The sequence below is a fragment of the Bubalus bubalis genome, chromosome 15 (genome assembly GCF_019923935.1).
Source record: "Bubalus bubalis isolate 160015118507 breed Murrah chromosome 15, NDDB_SH_1, whole genome shotgun sequence".
Lineage (NCBI taxonomy): Eukaryota > Metazoa > Chordata > Mammalia > Artiodactyla > Bovidae > Bubalus > Bubalus bubalis.
Window position 1 is genome coordinate 29924763 of NC_059171.1, and position 21964 is coordinate 29946726.

General features: G+C 33.9%; 1 protein-coding gene across 2 annotated transcripts in view; it reads right to left on the minus strand.

Annotated features, from left to right (window-relative positions):
- Positions 1-21964, minus strand: part of CSMD3 (CUB and Sushi multiple domains 3) — a 1458322-nt gene that overhangs the window by 89553 nt on the left and 1346805 nt on the right. The window contains exons 46-52 of one of the 2 annotated variants that reach the window (XM_025265188.2): positions 16977-17057; positions 15908-16021; positions 11624-11812; positions 11106-11252; positions 8618-8806; positions 3875-4060; positions 1967-2161 (exon numbers count right to left, since the gene is read on the minus strand). In XM_025265188.2, the coding sequence (XP_025120973.2) occupies positions 1967-2161; positions 3875-4060; positions 8618-8806; positions 11106-11252; positions 11624-11812; positions 15908-16021; positions 16977-17057 (1101 nt within the window). The remainder of the gene's footprint in view (positions 1-1966; positions 2162-3874; positions 4061-8617; positions 8807-11105; positions 11253-11623; positions 11813-15907; positions 16022-16976; positions 17058-21964) is intronic. The other variant, XM_044928635.1, reaches the window with a different exon arrangement.

Genomic DNA, 21964 nt, shown 5'->3' on the forward strand with positions numbered 1-21964 from the left:
CCACCAGCCTTTATCTGGTTCGAGGTTTGGCTTTCATCTCTAGGCTTTAGGAGACTATTAAATAGACAAATAGAAAATTTGCAAACTTTGAAGAATTACATGTAAAATTTAAGATATATTAATTGTTTCGAATTAATCCCCCAAACAATCCTTTGCAGTAGCTATAATATTTATTAGGGTTAATAACACTGATATTTATAATATTTTAATATAAAAGATGGATAAATGAAGGACCAGAAAAAAATTCTGTTCTTTCCATTTTTCTCTATTAACTGTAATTCTTAGGTTCTGATTTTTGCTCCACTCTTACTTCTGGGCAGGAACTTGATCTTATGCAGAACTTAAATTTTTCTATATAATAAAGGACAGAACACAAAGAAACCAGACAAATATTTGTTCAATGTCTGATTTAATGAATGCTGCTGTTATACATTTTTTCTTAGCTCTTTGAAATATCCTTATCCCATGTGTCCTTTTAATGAATTTAGAATGGAAGAACAATGAGACCAGAGAAAAGAAAAGATCTTGGGTGAAAACCTAAAAGAATAAGGCAAAATTTACAAATACATATGCTATAGTTTTAGAATATATAACTTATACATGGATTTTGAGATTTAATTCATCAATGATTATAAAAACAGCAACCCCAAGATTCTTTACTTATATGGAGATTAAGAAAATAAATCAAATATTCATAAGTAAATTATTATTAGGTACTTGTCTACTTACTACATATAGTTATCTGTTAAGAGTTATCTGTTACGTTAAATATTTTAGTCACCATAATCCATTTAGATGTCAGATGTTTTTATTAGTTTATTTCTAAATTATGTGTCTATATCATAAATGCCGTGGCGGATTCATGTTGATGTATGGCAAAACCAATACAATATTGTAAAGTAATTAGCGTCTAATTAAAATAAATAAATTTAATTTAAAAAATTGTGATGAACATGAAATAAAAGGATGAATTTTCAGCTTAGCATATTTCCTGGCACTAAGTAAATACCCAATAAATGTAGTAAAGAAAGTTCAAGATATTTCCACTGATTTTTCCATGTTCAGCTAGCTTTTCTACTTTACACACTGGACATTTATAGTAATATTATAAGAAAGCATGAAAATAGAATGACTCAAATGTTCAATTTGACTCAATAAATGTTTACTGAATTTTTGCTATGAACAGGTTCTAGCTGGTATTTTCAACATGTAACACCATTAAATCATAAATAGTAAGTATCAGATAGGTATTACTGTGGGCTTCCCTGGTGGCTCAGTGGTAAAGAATCTGCCTGCCAATGCAGGAGACATGGTTTCAATCTCTGATCTGGGAAGAACTTACGGAGAAGGAAATAACAAGCCACTCTAATATTCTTGCCTGGGAAATCCATGGACAGAGAAATCCATGGACAGCCTGGCAGGCTACAGTCCATGAGGTCACAAAGAACTGGATGTAACAATTGAACAACAACAACAAGGTATTACCATAATTTTCTAGTCTAAGAAACAGAATAAACATTATACAACACCAAAAGGCAGAGGTTTTCATTAGAATCCTTGGGTTGAAGCCCAATTCTCCACCATTTATAGGCTCTATGACTTAACATAACATGATTAAATTCTTGGGCACAGTTCCATCTTTAGTAAAATAAATATAATAATATCAACTGATTGGGAACTAAGGTATAATTGAAATAATACATGTAAAGGGCTAAGATCAGTGCATAGTTGTTTTAATAAATGATAGACCTAGAATCTAAGCAAAGGATATCTGAATCCAAGGACTCTGTTTTTAATAAGCATTTACAAATACAAAAACAGTTACAAAGTTTTTACGATGACTTAAGAATCAATCATTTTTAATTAATATTACCTCATTCTTGTTCTAGAGTGTGTAGAGACGTGATCAAGTAATTCACTCACCAAGGACTGCTTATGAAGTAAGTTTAATGGAATGTATACTTACTTTGGCAATATGGTCTTTCATTTCTCCAACTCCAGGTACCATTAGGAAGACATTCAATAGAAGCAGGACCTAATCCATGATAACCAGGATCACAGCTGAAAACTACTTTGGTTTTGTATTCGTAATGGGAACCATTCACAATTCTCCATCTTCCATGTTCCAAAGTAAAGGAATTGATACTTGGACATGTAACAACTATACAAAAACCAAGATAAATACTACTAAGTCAGTCATGTCTGTTTTACTTAATTATGTCTCATGTCTATTCCATTCTTAGTTCATCACTTCCTTACTTCCTTCACTATTGTGCCATAAAAAGTCTTTAGTAATTTTTTTTTCATGCTAATCTTTCCCTCAGCTCTATGGTATTATTGGAAGTTTCTTGAACATGTCATGCGATTTCACAGTTGAAAGTATTTGTACACATTGTTGCATTTACCTAGAATCTCTATTACTGACTATATTTTGAGAAAACCTGTTTTATGAAAATGATCTTTTTATGCAAGACTTGTGATATTGAAGTGGAAATCGTTAGGCAGTCAGTGTAGGGTCAGAGGCTCTGTTCTTTTCTAATTTCAATTTTAATTCTCTCATATGAATGTTTTGCTTTACTAGCCTAAAGCCATATTTGCTCCAGTTTCCAGGCATTCAGAGGAATGTCTACCTAGTCTGGAGGGTCATAAAACATGCAGGCTCAGGACAAGACCAATATTAATTGATGTCCAGTTCATCAAGAAGAAAAACTCCAGGTGGACCATTAACTCTTAAACATACATTTGGTCCATAAATAATTGTCTGAGGTCCTCAGAAAGGGTCAATGGATGCATCATAGTATCTGGAGACACTGAGAAAATGGGGGACCCAAAAAAGCCATAAAAATGACAAACTGGACATGGCAACATTCAAACTGATTGGTCAGAAATTACACACATCTGGCCTTGAGCCAACCAAAACTGAACAGATTAATTCTAATGAAGATATAAACTGCTGTTATTCACGCCTTTTGGGGGCTCTTTACCCCCTCTCAGTGTCTATGCTAAGAACTTTATATTTCTATCCTTTAAAATAAACTTTGCCTGCGTGAGTGTTTGAGTTTTCAGTATTCATTCTTTTGCTGAATGAACAGAACTCAGTTCCCAGTGTCAATATAAACTTCAGCTAATTCGAAAGTTGCTCAGCATAAGTAAACTCATTACTTGACACTTACGTTAAGATTTCAAATAATTTAAAAATCCCATTTTAAATGAAATCACAGCTAAGTCGAAATGTCAGTACTAAAGGAGAATAAGTGTTTTATAGAGAAAAATTAAAGACCTTATTTAAACACATTTCCAATCCTTTTGCTATCAAATATTTTATGTGAATTATTTTCAATAACCATTATATAATATTATTTTACCTATTACAGTATTAATGACAGCAATGAGAAATATTCTAAATGTGAGATCTATGAAGAATTTTAACAATTATTAAAAAGTTTGGATCATCTCAACAGTATCATTTATGTTCATAAAAGCCAGAACTGAATGTATTAAATATAATTTCATTCATGCAAACTTAAAAATTTTTTTCAAAAGACCTATGTATTTTTATTTTTATTTTATTTTATTAAAAAAAAGACCTATGTATTGAAAACATGCTGACTGATGGATGCCTTTCTACAAAGTAAATAAAAATTTTTATGTAAAATAAAATGTCACTTTATTCTCTTGACATATATATCTAGAGCTTCTGAAAATGAGCAAAAAGTCCTTACACTATATTCTAGTTCTTTATAGCACAAGACAGCTTAATTTTATTTCTTAGACATCACTTCAGGGAAGAGCTCTACAATTTGATACATAAAGTTTTAAATCATATAAGATACCAGTTGAAACACAAGTGATGCAATTTCCTTAACATACATACCAACACAACGAGGGGTCTTGTTATGATTGCTCCAAGTTCCATCTGATTGACATACGGCTGTGGTAAGTTCCTTAGATGACAATCTATATCCATCATTACAAAAATAGGTAACTCGAGTTCCTACCAAGTAGTCTGTTGTGAGTATTCCTCCATTTGTTGGAGCTTTAGGAATCCCACAGGAAATTGCTAAATTAAATACATACATAAAAGACCAAAGAAGCAGAAAAATAATTAGCTGTCTCATTAACTGTAAAGCATATAAAACTATTTGGAATTTTATTAATTCCTCTGAAACAATTTCAGAATATCTCCCCAGAAAGCTTCTCTGAGCTATAACGTTTTCTGAATCATTTATTTCAAACTCTTGTTGAAAGTGCTTTTAAATTGGGGAATCCATACATTATTAATGCTTTCTTTCTTAGTTTCTTATTGAGTTTATTGTCAGTGTGTGCATGATTATCAGCATGTTTATAGATTATATGAGAAGGCAAGGTAGGTAAATATAGATTTGTATTAGTGCTAACTCATGTCTGGGCCTATCAAATTAGCTCTATTCAATTTGACTAAAGAGTTTACAGGTGGTTGTAACCAATACTCATGAGGATTTGGGGTAGGAGGAAAACAGAGGTTTTTACCTGGAAGCTGGATATTATCTTATCTTGCTGCTGCTACTGCTAACTCACTTCAGTTGTGTCCAACTCTGTGTGACCCCATAGACGGCAGCCCACCAAGCTCCCCCGTCCCTGGGATTCTCCAGGCAAGAACACTGGAGTGGGTTGCCATTTCCTTCTCCAATGCAGGAAAGTGAAAAGTGAAAGTGAAGTCGCTCAAGTCGTGTCCAACCCTCAGCGACCCCATGGACTGCAGCCTACCAGGCTCCTCCATCCATGGGATTTTCCAGGCAGGAGTACTGGAGTGGGGTGCCATTGCCTTCTCCTACCTTATCTTAGGTCCAGTCAAACTCTATGTGCTTAAGTACCATTCATGGAATATGATGTGTATGGATATGTCTAATAAATACAGGGCCAGGACTTACTGTTCTCAATGTAGCTCGGATATTTCTGCATTTTGCTGATATGTCTTTGATGTCTTGATTTTTATTTACAATAAATCTAATTTACATGAAAGTTTTACCATAAGGTGTTATTTACAGTATATATTTGTATTTAAATAGTTTATTATATATAAGATATTTTCACATAAGTTAAAATGTCTATACAGAAGTCCCCTAAAGTCAGTTGCTTTCAATCGGTGCTCTACATGTTCACAATTTGCATCTCCAAAAAGAAAAAAAAATAAACTTTCAAAGAATATATTTGGCAGACAAACTCTAAATGAGATTCTCTGTATCTTTTATATAATATTCAGTATAAATATTCATACATCTATCTGCAGAAAGATTAATATATTTGAATATGGGTATAGATTTGAACCAGCTGGAGTTATTTATGACATCTGGTCATAAAATTTCTAATTTCTGAAATAGCTCATTTTATTGTTTTTAGATAAGACATTTTGGACTTGTAACTATATTTTTCTCATATGAAAATAACAGAAAAATGTGAGTTTAGTTGGAATATTTGTAAAAGTTGTATTCTATTTACCTGTCTCTCATTTCAACCTAAAATTATTTCTGCTTCTCTTATAAAGCCCTTCACTTAGGTGTTTAATTTTGATTAATCCATGCAAATTGACTTCCAAGTCAAAAAAAAAAGTAATCTTAGCTAAACCTATAAAAAATTCTCAAAATTAAATGGCAGACTCCGTACTGTTGAATAGTTTGATTTTGTAATTTGATAACTTACAAATTATAAACAGAAAAGTAATTTTGATTTAATAAATTATATAAGCAATCTCATATAATTATGTTATTATCCCAGCTATCTAATTATAGACCTCTAAAATAGTGTTCCAACATAAATCATTCCCTGATGTCTATTAAAGCAATGTTAGTGTTTCCTCTTAGGACTTCTGGAAATTTCAATTTTAACAAACCATCCTCACTGAATCCCTGCTGAAGACTGTTAACTGCACATTGTTGGGATGGTGTAGGTTAAACTTATAGTGAAGTAACAATGAAATTTAAATAGTATAGATTTCATATACATGGTTAGTATAAAATGACTATATTTCAGAACTGAAAAAAAAGACAACATACTAAAATGATAGAACAAATGTGCCTGTAAATACATTACAATTTAAGTTCTTAGCTAAAAATGAAAAAGTTCAGAAGAATCTTCATCACTGAGTGATTGTCAGAGGCTTCTCTCCAGAGCTCTCAAAAATGACAAATTAAAAGTGAAAACAGGGACTATAAAGTGACTGTTTCTACATAACCCTGTACTGTTGCAGCCTGGCAGAGCAGAGACCAGAACCTGCCACATGACTCGAGGGTGCGCAAACTGCGCCCTCCTGATTGTCCTCCTAAGCATGTCCACCGGACATACTAGGGACAGAACGTGCTTTCTGCTCCGCTTCACTGCCTGCCCCTGCGGCCGTCCCCATGGACACAAACAAAATGTCTCTGATTAACAGACGAGCCTTAACTTTACTCCTTCTTTATGGTGTGCTGATCAAACTCCCCAAAATAGCTATTTCCTAATGATCTCATATGACTTCTACCAATAAAAGTGCGGCTGAAAGGAGTCATTTTGTCTTCCCGCCATAGAAAGCGGGAGGGCCCCCTGACTCTCTGCATGCCAAGTTATCTGTCTGTCGTTTCATTAGGCGCTCACCCCGTTTCAAGTCCTTCTCACCCGCTGTGCTGGACACGGCACTATACAACACTCAATTGTGTAGAGGGATGATAATGATTTAATTCAAGGGGTCAATAATGATCAGTTGATATACAGACAAATAAAACACCTAACCAAACCCAAATAGAGACAACAGAATACTTTTTCTATCTTTAACTATGTTCACATTGTCTAACCACAGCTCAAGTAAATATATGCAAGGAAGTATAAGGAGACTGAACAGACGAGAAGAATAAAAATGACTGAAGAATGCAAAACAAATTTGGAACAACAACAACAAAAAACTGTATTGTGTATATAGCTCTTTCCAATGATATTTAGCCATTTCATTTTAATTAGTTATATCCAAACACAGGTCACATACAATAAATTTTTTTTATAAAATAATTAATCTTTTAAATTTGTTGCAATGAAAAGGGTCAATTTTGGAAATGATTCTTCAAGTTATTAATATAAATATTTTATCACTTTGCTATGTAAAATGTCTTTTTTAGCTGTATTTTGATTTATCTTTTGTAATTATAGAAAAATTTCAAGTCAAGAACAGTAAAAAAGGCTCTATATATAAACGTCATATTATATACCAAAAAAATCAATGAAATTATAATGCTAACATTACAAAACAATGTCAAAATTTCAGAAAGTTCAGTATAATTTTTTATTTTAACCAATAGTTAACTGTTTTCACTAAAGTTTTCTTAAAGATTAATTATATACCTGAATAATTCTTGATAACTGATATTTAATTGTTCAGAGTTCAGAGCATTTAAATGTTTATTTTAAATCCATATGAAATACTAGAAATATATAAATACATTTGCTATTCATTGGTCAAAGAAAAGCAGATGTTTTGACAGTTTATTAAATGTATCTATTCAACAAGAAGTCAGTGCCTTCAGTGTTGGTAACCCACTATCTAATAAGTAATTAATGTTTCTTCATCAATAAAACAGTTTTTCAGTTCTCATTTTTTTCCATATACCTATGAAAGCTATATTTTCATGAATTAGAGATCACAATTTAACAAGTAAAATAAACCATTTCAGTTACCTGGTAATATCAAATCTTTGTTCATTTCAACTTGCTGTTATTAAACTTTAAATTTTAATTGATTTGTTTTATATTTTATTTCTTTATATAAATTGCCTTCAATAGGTAAATTAGAGGTAACACCCATTATTTATTAAAAGTGCCTTATATTTTTAATGTTAGGGTTCACAGTTGTTATATATGCTTTCATATGCTGGGTAAAATAAATCAAATATAAATTTAAATTTGATATTGCAAAATAATAAGACTGTCAAAGTCCAATGACATTACATCTTCCTGTGGAACTGTTAAACTTGTCTTTATGACTATACCTAGTAGAGACTCACCTACTTTTTAAAAAATTTTTGTACCTAGTCCAAAGCTCTAAAATATGCCATTTGTTGATTTGTCATTCTTTTGCATTGCAAGATCAATGCTCAGAGTGTGCCTTGATTTTTAACAAAACGAAAGTCATTTCTGTCAAGTTAGCTAAACAGTGAAGAAAAAATAATGTGGTCATTGGCTACATTTTCCATTTCCTTTTACATTTGTTGTGCTGAGAACACATTTTTGCATACTTGAGAATGAATGTTTTCAGTGACCTTGGCCATCTTTTCCTCTCTTTTCTCTCGGCAGATTCCACACTAACACAAAATCCAGCTCCGGGTCATTCATTTCTGACAGCTAAGTGACGGCATGGTAGATGTATGAGTAGAGTATGCATATAAGTGGAGAGAGTAAAGACATAAATCACATAACAACAAATGAAGCATTATAAAACAATGTGTCACATGCTCCTCAAATTTATCAGCCTGTGTTTTCAAGCCTTATTTTCCTTAGAGGTGTCTATAACATGCTTCTGAATGTTTATAATTTTAGAAGTTTCGGCAATCCAAATGAAAAAGCTAAACGAGGTTAATCTTTTATCAGTGTGCCATTTTTGGTTAATATACTTCACCTTGACAAGCAGGGACCGGTGCATCCCATGCGTGATACCCATAGGAAGACTTTCTGCACACAGCACTGCTTTTCCCAACGAGTCGGAATCCTCGGTCACAGGCCCAGCGGACCACACTGTTTAGCTGTCCTCCTGTTTGACTGATAATGTATCCATGAGGCGGGGATTCTGGTGTACTACAGTAGAAAGCTTTTTTAAAAGAAAATTAAAATCACTGTATAACTAATGAATCAGAAACTATTTACAATCCAGTTATTAAAAATATAATAATTCTAGTTCATAAAAACTGGTCAATTCAACTGCCATCTAGGTGAATTTTACTTCATATGGACATCATATTATTTGCCACCCACTTGACAATCTATTGACATAAACTTTAGGAGACATAACTATTTCTGGACATTATTTTTTTAATTCTTATTGTCACTGAAGATGTCTCCTAAGTTGAAATACATTATACTTTTGTAACACCCTGAAGGTTCAAAAGCCATACAAATAGTTCATTGAATTTTGGAATGGTATTATTTCCTGCCGTTTGAAAGGCCTATATGCCACAGTTTGGGTAGAAATATTTTAAAGCATGTATCTACATGTCACTTTGAAATTATCTCCAGACACCTATGTCATGTTAGAGCATGCATTTCATTTTGGTGGATGTCTAAAATAGACCCCTCCACATTTCATAATCTTCTCTCCCAGTTTATTAAAGAGTTTCCATGCTGTCAAGAGTGCTTACATATGGTGATAAAAAATGCCAATAAAATAAAACTTTTTTCATCTGCTGAAGTCTGAAATGTCAAAAGATAATGTCAACTGGCTTTTTTATATACATGTACTTTTGAGACTATTCAGCCTGGCAGGATCCATTTACCCTTTGAAACTTCAATGTATTCATCTGAGAAAAAATGAGACTTTAGGGGTAAATAGTAAGAAAGAGATGGACTTGGAATATATGTGTCATAACCTGTCATTTTCTAAGGCAAAATATGTACTCAATATGTCAAGTCGTTCTTAGGGCTAAAAATAATATTTCCATTATATTTATGTCCAACTTTGTCATGAAGATCAACATAAATAAGTCTTTAATATAGTCTTTAATATGGTGAATCTAATGCTTATAATTGCTGGATTTAAATGGTTTCCCTTTAAGTTATTATCATCATTAAAAATACAACTTAATGTTCTGACTTTTTAAATAGAGTCTGGGCACAGCTTTAGTAAAAAGATATATATAAAGTTCATACGATAGAAACTTTGATTCAAATATGAAAATGTATTAAGAATGACTTGGGTATATATTTCAGTCTTTAAATATTTCTCCTTTGCATGCTTAATAATATTTCAAACAATAGATATTTATTATAGGATAAAAATTATAAATATGCTATCATGTAATGTCAGTAACAACTTACCTCTAATATGGAAAAGACACATTGTTGACAAACTATCATCTTATAATTTAAAAATCAAAGTAGACAAAAAATATTATGTTTCTATATTTTATACTATATATGCAAATTTATATAAATGAGTAAAATTCAACAGTTTACCTTTAAAACTAGAATCAAATTTATTTAAGTTTATGTCTACAATTGTGTCAGAATAATTTATAAAATATTTAAGAAAGTAATTTTCAGTAGAACTGATTTGCAATGATCCATGGCGTCAGAAGACATGATCTGAACACTAAATAAAGAGATGACTGACTGGTTCTGAAGTGTTTTGTTCCTGAGCACATACCCATGGCCTCTGACATGACTTAGGATGGTAATAAAGAAAAGGGATATAATCTTTGCATAATGGAAAACCATGTACACTTATTCAACAGGAAAATTTGGGTTCAGTATCAGTAGACTTCATAAACAGGAAGGCATATAGAAAAAGCTATTTCATCATGATATTAAGAAGAATTTCAGCCCTCATCTTTTTCACTATTACTCAGTGAAAAGCAATGATGAAAAAACAATTTTTTTTAAACTAAAGGTTTTTAAGTGATCTATTCATCATTTTGTATTTTAATATTTAAAATATTTTAGCAAGTATCATAAATCAGTGGGCAATGATGAAAACAAAAGTTTTTACAAGTGTATGTTTATCTTTTGTTTAAACTTATTAAAGGAGTTATTTATATATTAAATAGATCAGATACACACAATTGAGCAACACTATTATTTTTTGAGTGTTCAAGGGAAACCTCTCTTGGGAAAATAAGCACTTAAAGTATCAAAGTTTATAATTAACTTAAGTCATAAATACTTTAAGTGCTTTTAATTATTTCAAAAATCATGTGAAAGACATAGTACTGTTTATCACTATAATAAGGAAACAGAGGGACAGAAATGTTATATAAATAACTCAAGAAACATCAATAGAGGAATTATGATTCAGATTCATACCTAACTGAATAGTATCTGTGTCTGTGCTCCTTAATCACAACCATACTGAGGATGCAGGTGAGATCTGCACTGAAGTTATAAGTATCACATACCTATATATCTTATCCGGAAGCCTTTTTTGTTATTGCCATGATCTGCTGACCACTGAAGGAATACTTCATGACCATTGCTTGTTATATTAAAAGCAGATGAATAATCCCCACTGAGTGAAACAAGCACTGGACTTTGAATATTTGGTCCTTCAGAAAGAAAATAATAGAATTTAGATATAACTGAGCAATTTCTGTTTAGTATTTCATGTCTTTAGAATGGTATTAAATATGGTGAAATTCACCCAGGATCAATTTACTTCATAAACAATAACTTAACATAATGTGTTTGTTTACACATTTTAATTCCATAGCTAAAGCAGCTACAATTCATAACAAAATGATCAAGCTAAGTGCAATTTTCATATGGTATATAGGTAAGTTTGATGTTGCTACTTCTAAAATTATCCTTAAGATAAAATAAAGTCATATAGGCAGTTGATTATATTGAAGGCCTGAATGTATACTTAGAGCATTTGAATTGAATTTGTGAATATCCAGTAAATATAACCTATGGTTACCATCATACACCTGAAGAACATCAAATTCTTTTTCTGTCTGGAAGAATTCTACAAACATGCTGATGTTATATCCTTTTTCCACAGAAATGCTCCAGGCACACATTTGAAGATTTGGGTAACTGTCAGGATATCCAGGGCTCAATATGACTCCCGTGGAATCCAGGCGTAATTCATTGGCGGGACAGAGAACTGTCAGAAAAAATGAATCATTAGATAATGCTCATGTTTCAGACTTAAGTGAAAACTGCATTTTAAATACTGGATATTCTGTTTTTATGTTAAATAACAATAAAGGAAACAATACTTTGAACTATGTGTATAAAATGACAACTTGTATAGTAAGCTTGCAGTTCAAAAAATGAAGCAATGTCCCAAAATTGCATAATATTAATTTCCTTTTTATTACATGGGATACACATTTTCTTTCTGGATTAATAAATATAAACATATAGATAATTAAAAGATAAGGCATTTACTTCCCTCTCTATCTTTATATTATTTCACTATCTTTCTTCATCTTCTTATGTTCTTTTCCCTCTATCTCTTATCTAAGTCCTAATTCCTTCTTGACTTTTTCTTTTGTCCTCAAACGTTCATTCACTCAGGTATGTGAGAACAGAAAGGAAGTTGCCCCACCTCAGAGTATTCATTCCAGACAAAGCTACTTCTCTAATCTCAGGAATATGCTTAAACCATGAGAATTTAAAACAATTTTGGGGTCACCAATTACCTTTCCAGACCAAAAAGGTAAGACAAAGCATAAGCTATTCATTTCATAACAATATATCAACTGCATCTCCAAAGTATAATACACCAGTAAATTATGGCAACATATGATTGTTCTTCAATCAAGTTGATAACTTGAAATAACTTGAATTAATAAAATCTGCCATAAATTAATATACAGATATTTGAATATTTACTATAGAATATACTATAGCTAATCTAAGAACTGTTTTCTTTTTTTATTGCTTCTATTTCTCTTATTCAATCTGAGATGTTTGCATCTTGGATGTGATTTCAAAATTAAAAAGTAACAATTCAACAAATAGTATTGGATCATTCTCAGTCTAAAAAGAGAAATCTGATGTTTGCTTTTTACAAAGTGAAAAATATGTAAAATAAACAAATGAACAAAGAAATTTTAAGGTTAGAAATGGAATGGAAAAAAATGAGTCAAAGATAAAGATTAATGAATATATATCTATGGCATATTGAAATAAAGGATATAGATAATTAAAAGATATGACAAGTAAGTTTTAAGAAAAGGGTTATGTTGTATGTGCCCAGCTACTGATATTTAATATTTCTGAAATAGTAACTGTGTTACTGAACATGTCAACCCCTCACTAAAAACCATTCAGCACCTTCAAAGCCTTCAAGGTTAGTCCCTGCATGCCTCTCCAGCTTTGTTTTCTGCTGTTCCTCCTCTGAAACAGAATGCTCCAAACATACTGAATAACCTATAATTTTCTCAATTCAGCATATCTGTTAGTGCTTCTGTTTCAAATGTCCTCCTCTCGTCTGATACTCTTGAAATATTTGGGCACCTCAAAATCCAGACCAAGTCTCATCCTCTGTGAAATACTTCCTGAATTTCTCCTCCATTAGTCCAAGCAGAACTGCTTATTTCCTTCTTGGCGCCTTTTAATGTATGCCTCTATTACTGCAGTTAGTTAATTTTATGGCTATAATTTCTTTGCTTTTTAAACTTTCTTCTTAGGCTATTGTTATAGAAAAGCAAGTGTATGTCTTAATGGTCCCAATGTTTTCGACTGAACAAATATTCCATATTACATTTGAAAAACTGAGACAATTCAATATAACTTACTGTAAATACTAAAATTAACCTACTCTCATACTAACCAATATAAAGCAAGAATATACTGTTGAGCACTTTCTGTGTATTCTATCACTGATTTGCCACCACAACTTTAAGAAGTGTATACAATTTTTCCCCTTTATACATGTTTTAGTTTCTAAGTCCTGTCTGACTCTGCAACCCCATGGACTCTAGCCCACCAAGATCTTCCATCCATGCAATTTTCCAGGCAAGAATACTGGAATGGGTTGCCATTTCCTTCTCTAGGGGAACTTCCCAACCCAGGAATCAAACCTATGCCTCATGCATTGGCAGGTGGATTCTTTATTGTTGAGCCACCAGGGAAGCCTTAACCGCTTATTATATTCCATTTATATCAAACCCTTTGAAGAACATCATATTTACAAATGCTTTCCATGTTTTAAGTGTGATATAAAGAACTAAACAGGATCCAGGGAGGAATAACAAAAGTGATGTAGCCTCTTTTATGAGAAGTGAAAAAGTAAAATAATTTAAAATAGATTATTAATAAAAACAGTATAGATTAGTTCAACAGATTCCAAATGAATGACAATTGTTTAGCAGGATTGTGAATTAATTCAATTGAAGAAAAAAAAAATATATATATATATTTTTTGCCATACTGTGTGGCAGGATCTCATTTCCCCAAATCAAACCTCTTCCCCGTGCATTGGGAACATGGAATCTTAGCCACTGGACCCAGGAAGTCCCTAAACAAATATTTAAACTCAGATTTTTTTGCCTAAGTGTTAGGTCAATTAATTAATATAGTAACTCTGTCTAAACTCATTCTGAGGGATAATTAACTTTAGCTAGTACCCATAGTGTTATTATGAAACAAACATAGATTGTCTCCTTTTTTGTATTCTCCACAGCAGATAAAATAGGAGGAGACACACTTACTACAGGAAATTCTGATTTTAGAAATAAGATATTGAAAGTCTTGAGATATGAGGGACTCAAATAACCAGGTTAACAAAATTGTTTTTTTTTAATTAAAAATAATGCTGAATTTGGATCTAGATATAAATAAGAAGTATTGCTCTCCAAGAGCTCACAATTAAGTTATATATTGGGTCAAGGAAGAAATCTTGATATGTAATTGCTTGTTCATTCAGGAATATAGATGATAGACTTCAGAATTAACAACCAACCCTAAGATGGCCTACAAAATCATTGATTAAGATCAAGGGAAATTCTTATACTGGTGCTGGTTATACCTCCAAACTCATCTTTTCTTTCTTGATGCTTCAAGAGCCCCTATCTTCTTCTAAGGACTCCATAAAGGTAGAAAAATCAAACATTTCTTCCTACTGATAGCATGTTTGAAATAGTAAACAGAATTTTTATTTTATCATTATAAGAGTTAAGACACTGCATGGAAAAATTGATTTTTATTTCTCAGGAATAAACCACAGTGAAGGAAGCAATTCAATAAAATCTGGGGAGGGATAATCAAAATCAATTTTACTCAAATTAACCAATACTTATAATTAATTACTATGCAAAAGAAAGAAAGAAAGAAAGAAAGAGAAGTCACTCAGTCATGTCCGACTCTTTGCTACCCCATGGACTGTAGCCTGACTGGCTCTTCCATCCATAGGATTTTCCAGGCAAGAGGACTGGAGTGGGTTGTCCAGTGTATTAGGCACTATTATGGCCCTAGGAGCTAAACAAGTTAATAATACATGATTCCTGAACATCAAAATCCCAGTACATCATTCAAGAGCCATAATGGTCTTGTCCTTGTAACACTGAATTCCTTGAAGTCTGCACCTCACCATCTTTCATTTGTGTGTCTTTGCATATACCTTTGTTTCTTGGCTAACTCTTTTGCTAGCTCAGTTCTACCAAAGTAAGTATCATTGGTTATTCAGACCCAGGACTAAGGGAATAATGCCTCCATCAAGCTTTCCCTCTCATATAAACAGTTTAAAATTATATGATTCTACCTTACCACTGTATGCTACAGCTTATATAGCTGTCATATTCCTTACACCATTTTGCTTTCATAGAAGGGACTATTTACAACTTTTCTTTTGTTTATTCCCTTAGATCTTCATTCTTCATATGTGCTCAATAAAGTTTAATGATTCTAGTGGTTAGAACAGAAGCTACTTGCAATCCACATTGGAACCTTTATTTAAAGTGGTTTCTCTTGCTTTCTATCTTCACTTCCAAACCTCACAGCAAAAGTAATTTAAATAAGTTGAACTGACTATGGGATAAACTAGAAAAATTAAACCTTGGATGAATAAACAATGTTTAGTTAAATCTGATAAATAATGGAATGAAAAACACCATATACAAGTAGTATAATTTTTAAATTACTGTCAGTTAAATATATAATAATTATATAAAACAGAGTTTTCTTAATTTTGTTAGTACTGAATTAAACATAAAACAAATACTTAGAAATAAATAATCATAAGAATTGGTACCTTGACAAACGGGAGGTGCTCCATCCATCTGGAGTCGTTCTCCTAATCTGCAGGTCAGAATTGCATTACCAACCAAAGTAAATCCTGGAAGACACTGATATCTAATAATATCACCTATTGAAAAAACAGGCAGAAAGAGCTTCATTAAGCACCAAGGTAATGGTTAAAATAAACAGATGGTTCAGTTATAAAATCTGAATATTTTTTCTTTCAGTTATTTTCAATCAGTATAAAAATTCTATTAGTAGTAAGCAGCGATGATATTCAGAATATTAAACTACTAGTAAGTCATGAGCACTGACCAATTGGAACTGAAGCCAAGAATAAATACCAATAAAACTGGTACTGGGACAATCTGATTATATATAAGCTATAGTAGTAAGGAAATAATTTTGTTGGTACAGGTAAGATAGTCATTAAAAGTATATCAAGCAGTTTAAAAGGATTCCTATTACTGCTATCAAGATTAGATTCACATTGGTCATTGATATTTTCTTACATTTCTCAACCAAAATTAATATTAATAGATAATAATGATGAAATTTATTATGTTACATTAAGATGCATTATTTTCTTACATCATTTTTCAAGCTATGAGATATTATTGAGGTTAAATTTCCAGTCAGTGTTAAAAGGACTTTATTTATGATCACATGGAATATAATGAGTTGTTTTCAAGGATATGGAAATCAAACATGTCATCTAATACACCCTGCATATCATTTATTATACATATCAAGTTTATGTCTGAATTTGAAGAATAGTTCAGACTACAGTGTTGGAAGGTAGCAAAATAATAATTTGGAAATAACTACCAGAATAGTTATATGGCCCAGATTCCTGTACTGTTTTCTAACTGTACATCCTAAAAATACAGAATTCTTTTTTCTTACCTAACAATACCTTGCCTCTTTTCACTGTTTTCCATTCTTACAAATTCTAAACAATTCCCATCAATCCAGGGAAAGAAGGTTTAAGACAGGCTGCTACTATTCTTTATTTTTATTGATTTTAAGCAAAACCTTTGTTAACAGTATGCTTTCTTTGAAAGTAATTTAAGAGACTTTACCTATTTCAAATTCATCATCTTCTGTCAAAATTTCAGCATTGGGTACGGGTGGTGGAGGTTGACACACTCTTAGTTGATAGGCTGTAAAAATAGATAATGCTTATTCTTTCTCTGTACAGATATATATATATATATATATATATATATATATATATTCACATATGTGAAAAAAAAAACACAATTACAAAGGGCTTATTTATAATAATAAAAATAAATGGTAGAATGTATCAAGTTTTAACCATTTATTTAAAAAATGCTACAATAGTAAGGGGGAATTAATCATTTTTTATGGAGTAGGGAAAGGCTACCTGGAGAAGAGAAAGACTACCCACTCCAGTATTCTTGCCTGGAGAATGCCCATGGACAGAGGAGCTTGGCGAACTTCAGTACATGGGGTTGCAGAGAGTTGGACGCAAATGAGTGACAGACAACAATCATTCCTTAAATAGTTTTCTATACTAACCCTTCTTATTTCTTACCCTCATTTTAGTCCTTCTGATTATGTACTTCCATTTTGGTGTGATCACTGTTTGGAATTATATACACATGTTAGTTTATGTGCTAATACCAATCTTTCCAAGGTTCATCACCAAATTCCCTGCATCTAGCAAAGTGCCTAGCATTTAGTCATAATTGCAAACAAGTACTCAATGGGTACTCCATTTCAAGAAATATTATGAACATCTTACTTATATTAACTCTACTAAAATGGAGAAAGCAATGGCAACCCACTCCAGTACTCTTGCCTGGAAAATCCCATGGACAGGGGAGCCTGGGAGGCTGCAGTCCATGGGGTCGCACAGTCAGACACGAGTGAGCAACTTCACTTTCACTTTTCACTTTCATGCATTGGAGAAGGAAATGGCAACCCACTCCAGTGCTCTTGCCTGGAGAATCCCAGGGACAGTGGAGCCAGCCTAGTGGGCTGCCGTCTATGGGGTCGCACAGAATCGGACACAACTGATGCGACATAGCAGCAGCAGCAGCAACCCTCACAAAAACTATATTACTTAATTTATGTACCTAATCTATAATTATTCCCATTTTAAAAAGAAAATTGCTAAAAGAATTAAGAATGTGTCCAACTCCTATAGCTACAGAATGTCAGAGAAGGGATTTGAACACAGACAATGTGGTTCCAGAGCTTCCTTTCACCAAGCTAGATTAGTATGCTTACAAGTTAAGTGCAGGTTCAGTCGCTCAGTTGTGACCGATTTTTTGTGACTCCATGGACTGCAGCACGGCAGACGCCCCTGTCCATCACCAATTCCCGGAGTTTATTCAAACTCATGTCCATTGAGTTAGTGATGCCATCCAACCATCTCATCCTCACTTGTCCCCTTCTCCCCCTGCCTTCAATCATTACCAGCAGCAGGGTCTTTTCAAATGAGTCAGTTCTTCCCATCAATTAGCCAGAGTATTGAAGTTTCAGCTTTAGCATCAGTCCCTCCAATGAATATTCAGGACTGATTTCCCTTAGGATATATTGGTTGGATTTCCTCGCAGTCCAAGGGACTCTCAAGAATCTTTTCCAACAACACAGTTCAAAAGCATCAATTCTTTGGTGCTCAGCCTTCTTTATAATCCAACTCTCACATCCATACATAACCATTGGAAAAACCATAGCTTTTTGGCAAAGTTATGTTTCTACTTTTTAATATGCTGTCTAGGTTGGTCATAATTTTCCTTCCAATGAGCAAGTGTCTTAATTTCATGGCTACGGTCATGATCTGCAGCAATTTTGTAGACACCAAAAATAAAGTCAGCCACTGTTTCCACTGTTTTCCCATCTATTTGCCATGAAAAGATGGGACCAGATGCCATGATCTTAGTTTTCTGAATGTTGAGTTTTAAGCCAACTTTTCCATTCTCCTCTTTCACTTTCATCAAGAGGCTCTTTAGTTCTTCTTCACTTTCTGCCATAAGGGTGGTATCATCTGAATCAGTTCAGTTCAGTCGCTCAGTTGTGTCCGACTCTTTGAGACCCCATGAATCGCAGCACGCCAAGCCTCCCTGTCCATCACCAACTCCCGGAGTTCACCCAGACTCACGTCCATCGAGTCAGTCATGCCATCCAGCCATCTCATCCTCTTTTGTTCCCTTCTCCTCCTGCCCCCACTCCCTCCCACCATCAGAGTCTTTTCCAATGAGTCAACTCTTCACATGAGGTAGCCAAAGTACTGGAGTTTCAGCTTTAGAATCACTCCTTCCAAAGAAATCCCAGTGCTGATCTCCTTCAGAATGGACTGGTTGGATCTCCTTGCAGTCCAAGGGACTCTCAAGAGTCTTCTCCAACACCACAGTTCAAAACCATCAATTCTTCGGTGCTCAGCCTTCTTCACAGTCCAACTCTCACATCCATACATGATCACAAGAAAAACCATAGCCTTGACTAGACAAACCTTTGTTGGCAAAGTAATGTCTCTGCTTTTGAATATGCTATCTAGGTTGGTCATAACTTTCCTTCCAAGGAGTAAGCGTCTTTTAATTTCATGGCTGCAGTCACCATCTGCAGTGATTTTGGAGCCCAGAATAATAAAGTCTGACACTGTTTCCACTGTTTCCCCATCTATTTCCCATGAAGTGATGGGACCGGATGCCATGATCTTCATTTTCTGAATGTTGAGCTTTAAGCCAACTTTTTCACTCTCCACTTTCACTTTCATCAAGAGGCTTTTGAGTTCCTCTTCACTTTCTGCCATAAGGGTGGTGTCATCTGCATATCTGAGGTTCTTGATATTTCTCCCGGCAATCTTGGTTCCAGCTTGTGTTTCTTCCAGTCCAGCGTTTCTCATGATGTACTCTGGTACACAATATACAGCCTTGACGTACTCCTTTTCCTATTTGGAACCAGTCTGTTGTTCCATGTCCAGTTCTAACTGTTGCTTCTTGACCTGCAAACAAATTTCTCAAGAGGCAGATCAGGTGGTCTGGTATTCCCATCTCGTTCAGAATTTTCCACAGTTTATTGTGATCCATACAGTCAAAGGCTTTGGCATAGTCAATAAAGCAGAAATAGATGTTTTTCTGGGACTCTCTTGCTTTTTCCATGATCCAGCAGATGTTGGCAATTTGATCCCTGGTTCCTCTGCCTTTTCGAAAACCAGCTTGAACATCTAGAAATTCAAGGTTCACATATTGCTGAAGCCTGGCTTGGAGAATTTTGAACATTATTTTTCTAGCACGTGAGATAAGTGCTATTGTGCGGTAGTTTGAGCATTCTTTGGCATTGTCTTTCTTTGGGATTGGAATTAAAACTGCACATCTGAGGTTATTGATATTTCTCCTGGCCATCTTGATTCCAGCTTGTGCTTCATCCAGCCTAGCGTTTCTCATGATGTACTCTGCATGTAAGTTAAATAAGCAAGGTGACAATATACAGACTTGACCTACTCTTTTTCTTGTTTGGAAACAGTCTGTTGCTCCATGACCAGTTCTAACTGTTGCTTCCTGACCTGCATACAGGTTTTTTAAGAGGCAGGTCAGGTGGTCTGGCATTCCCATCTCTTTCAGAATTTTCCACAGTTTGTTGTGATCCACACAGTCAAAGGCTTTGGCATAGTCAATAAAGCAGAAAAAAATGTTTTTCTGGAACTCTCTTGCTTTTCTGATAATCCAACAAATGTTGTCAATTTGATCTCTGGTTGCTCTGCTGTTTCTAAATCCAGTTTGAATATCTGGAAATTCATGGTTCACATATTGTTGAAGCCTGGCTTGGAGAATTTTGAGCGTTACTTTACTAGTGTGTGCGATGTGGGCAATTATGCAGTGTTTTGAGCAATCTTTGGCATTGCCTTTCTTTGGGACTGAAGTGGAAACTGACCTTTTCCTTCCTGTGGCCACTGCTGAGTTTTCCAAATATACTGGCCTACTGAGTGCACCACTTTCACAGAATCATATTTTAGGATTTGAAATAGCTCAACTGGAATTCTATCACCTCCACTAGCTTTGTTCATAGTGATGCTTTCTAAGGCCCACTTGACTTCACATTCCAGGATGTCTGGCTCTAGGTGATGATCACACCACCGTGTTTATCTGGGTCATGAATCATTTATGTACAGTTCTTCTGTGTATTCTTGCCACCTCTTCTTAATATCTTCTGTTTCTGTTAGGTCCATACCATTTCTGTCCTTTATTGTGCCCATCTTTGTATGAAATATTCCTTTGGTGTCTCTAATTTTCTTGAAGAGATTCTAGTCTTTCCCATTCTATTTTTTCCCCTCTATTTCTTTGCCTTGATCACTGAGGAAGGCTTTTTTATCTCTCATTGCTATTCTTGGAACTCCGCATTCAAATGGGTATATCTTTCCTTTTTGCCTTTGCCTTTAGCTTCTCTTCTTTTCTCAATTATTTGTAAGACCTCCTCAGACAACCATTTTTCCTTTTTGCATTTCTTTTCCTTGGGGATGTCTTGATCCTTGCCTCCATACAATGTTATGAACCTCCACCCACAGTTCTGTAGGCACTATATACTCTGCATATAAGTTAAATAAGCAAGGGGACGATATACCGCCTTGACGTATGTTAGATTAGCAGATCTAATCCCTTGAATCTATTTGTCACCTCCACTGTATAATTGTAAGAGTTTTGATTTAGGTCATACCTGAGTGGTCTTGGTTTTTCCTACTTTCTTCAATTTAAGTCAGAATTTGCCAATAAGGAGTTCATGATCTGAAGCACAGTAAGCTCCAGGTCTTGTTTTTGCTGACTTTCTAGAGGTTCTCCATCTTCGGCTGCAAAGAATATAATCAATCTGATTTCGGTGTTGACCATCTGGTGATGTCCATGTGTACAGTCTTCCTTTGTGTTGCTGAAAGAGGCTGTTTGCTATGACCAGTGCATTCTCTTGGCAAAACTATATTAGCCTTTGCCCTGCTTCATTCTGTATTCCAAGGCCAAGTTTGCCTGTTACTCCAGGTGTTTCTTGACTTCCTACTTTTGCATTCCAGTCCCTTATAATGAAAAGGACATATTTTGGGGGTGTTAAT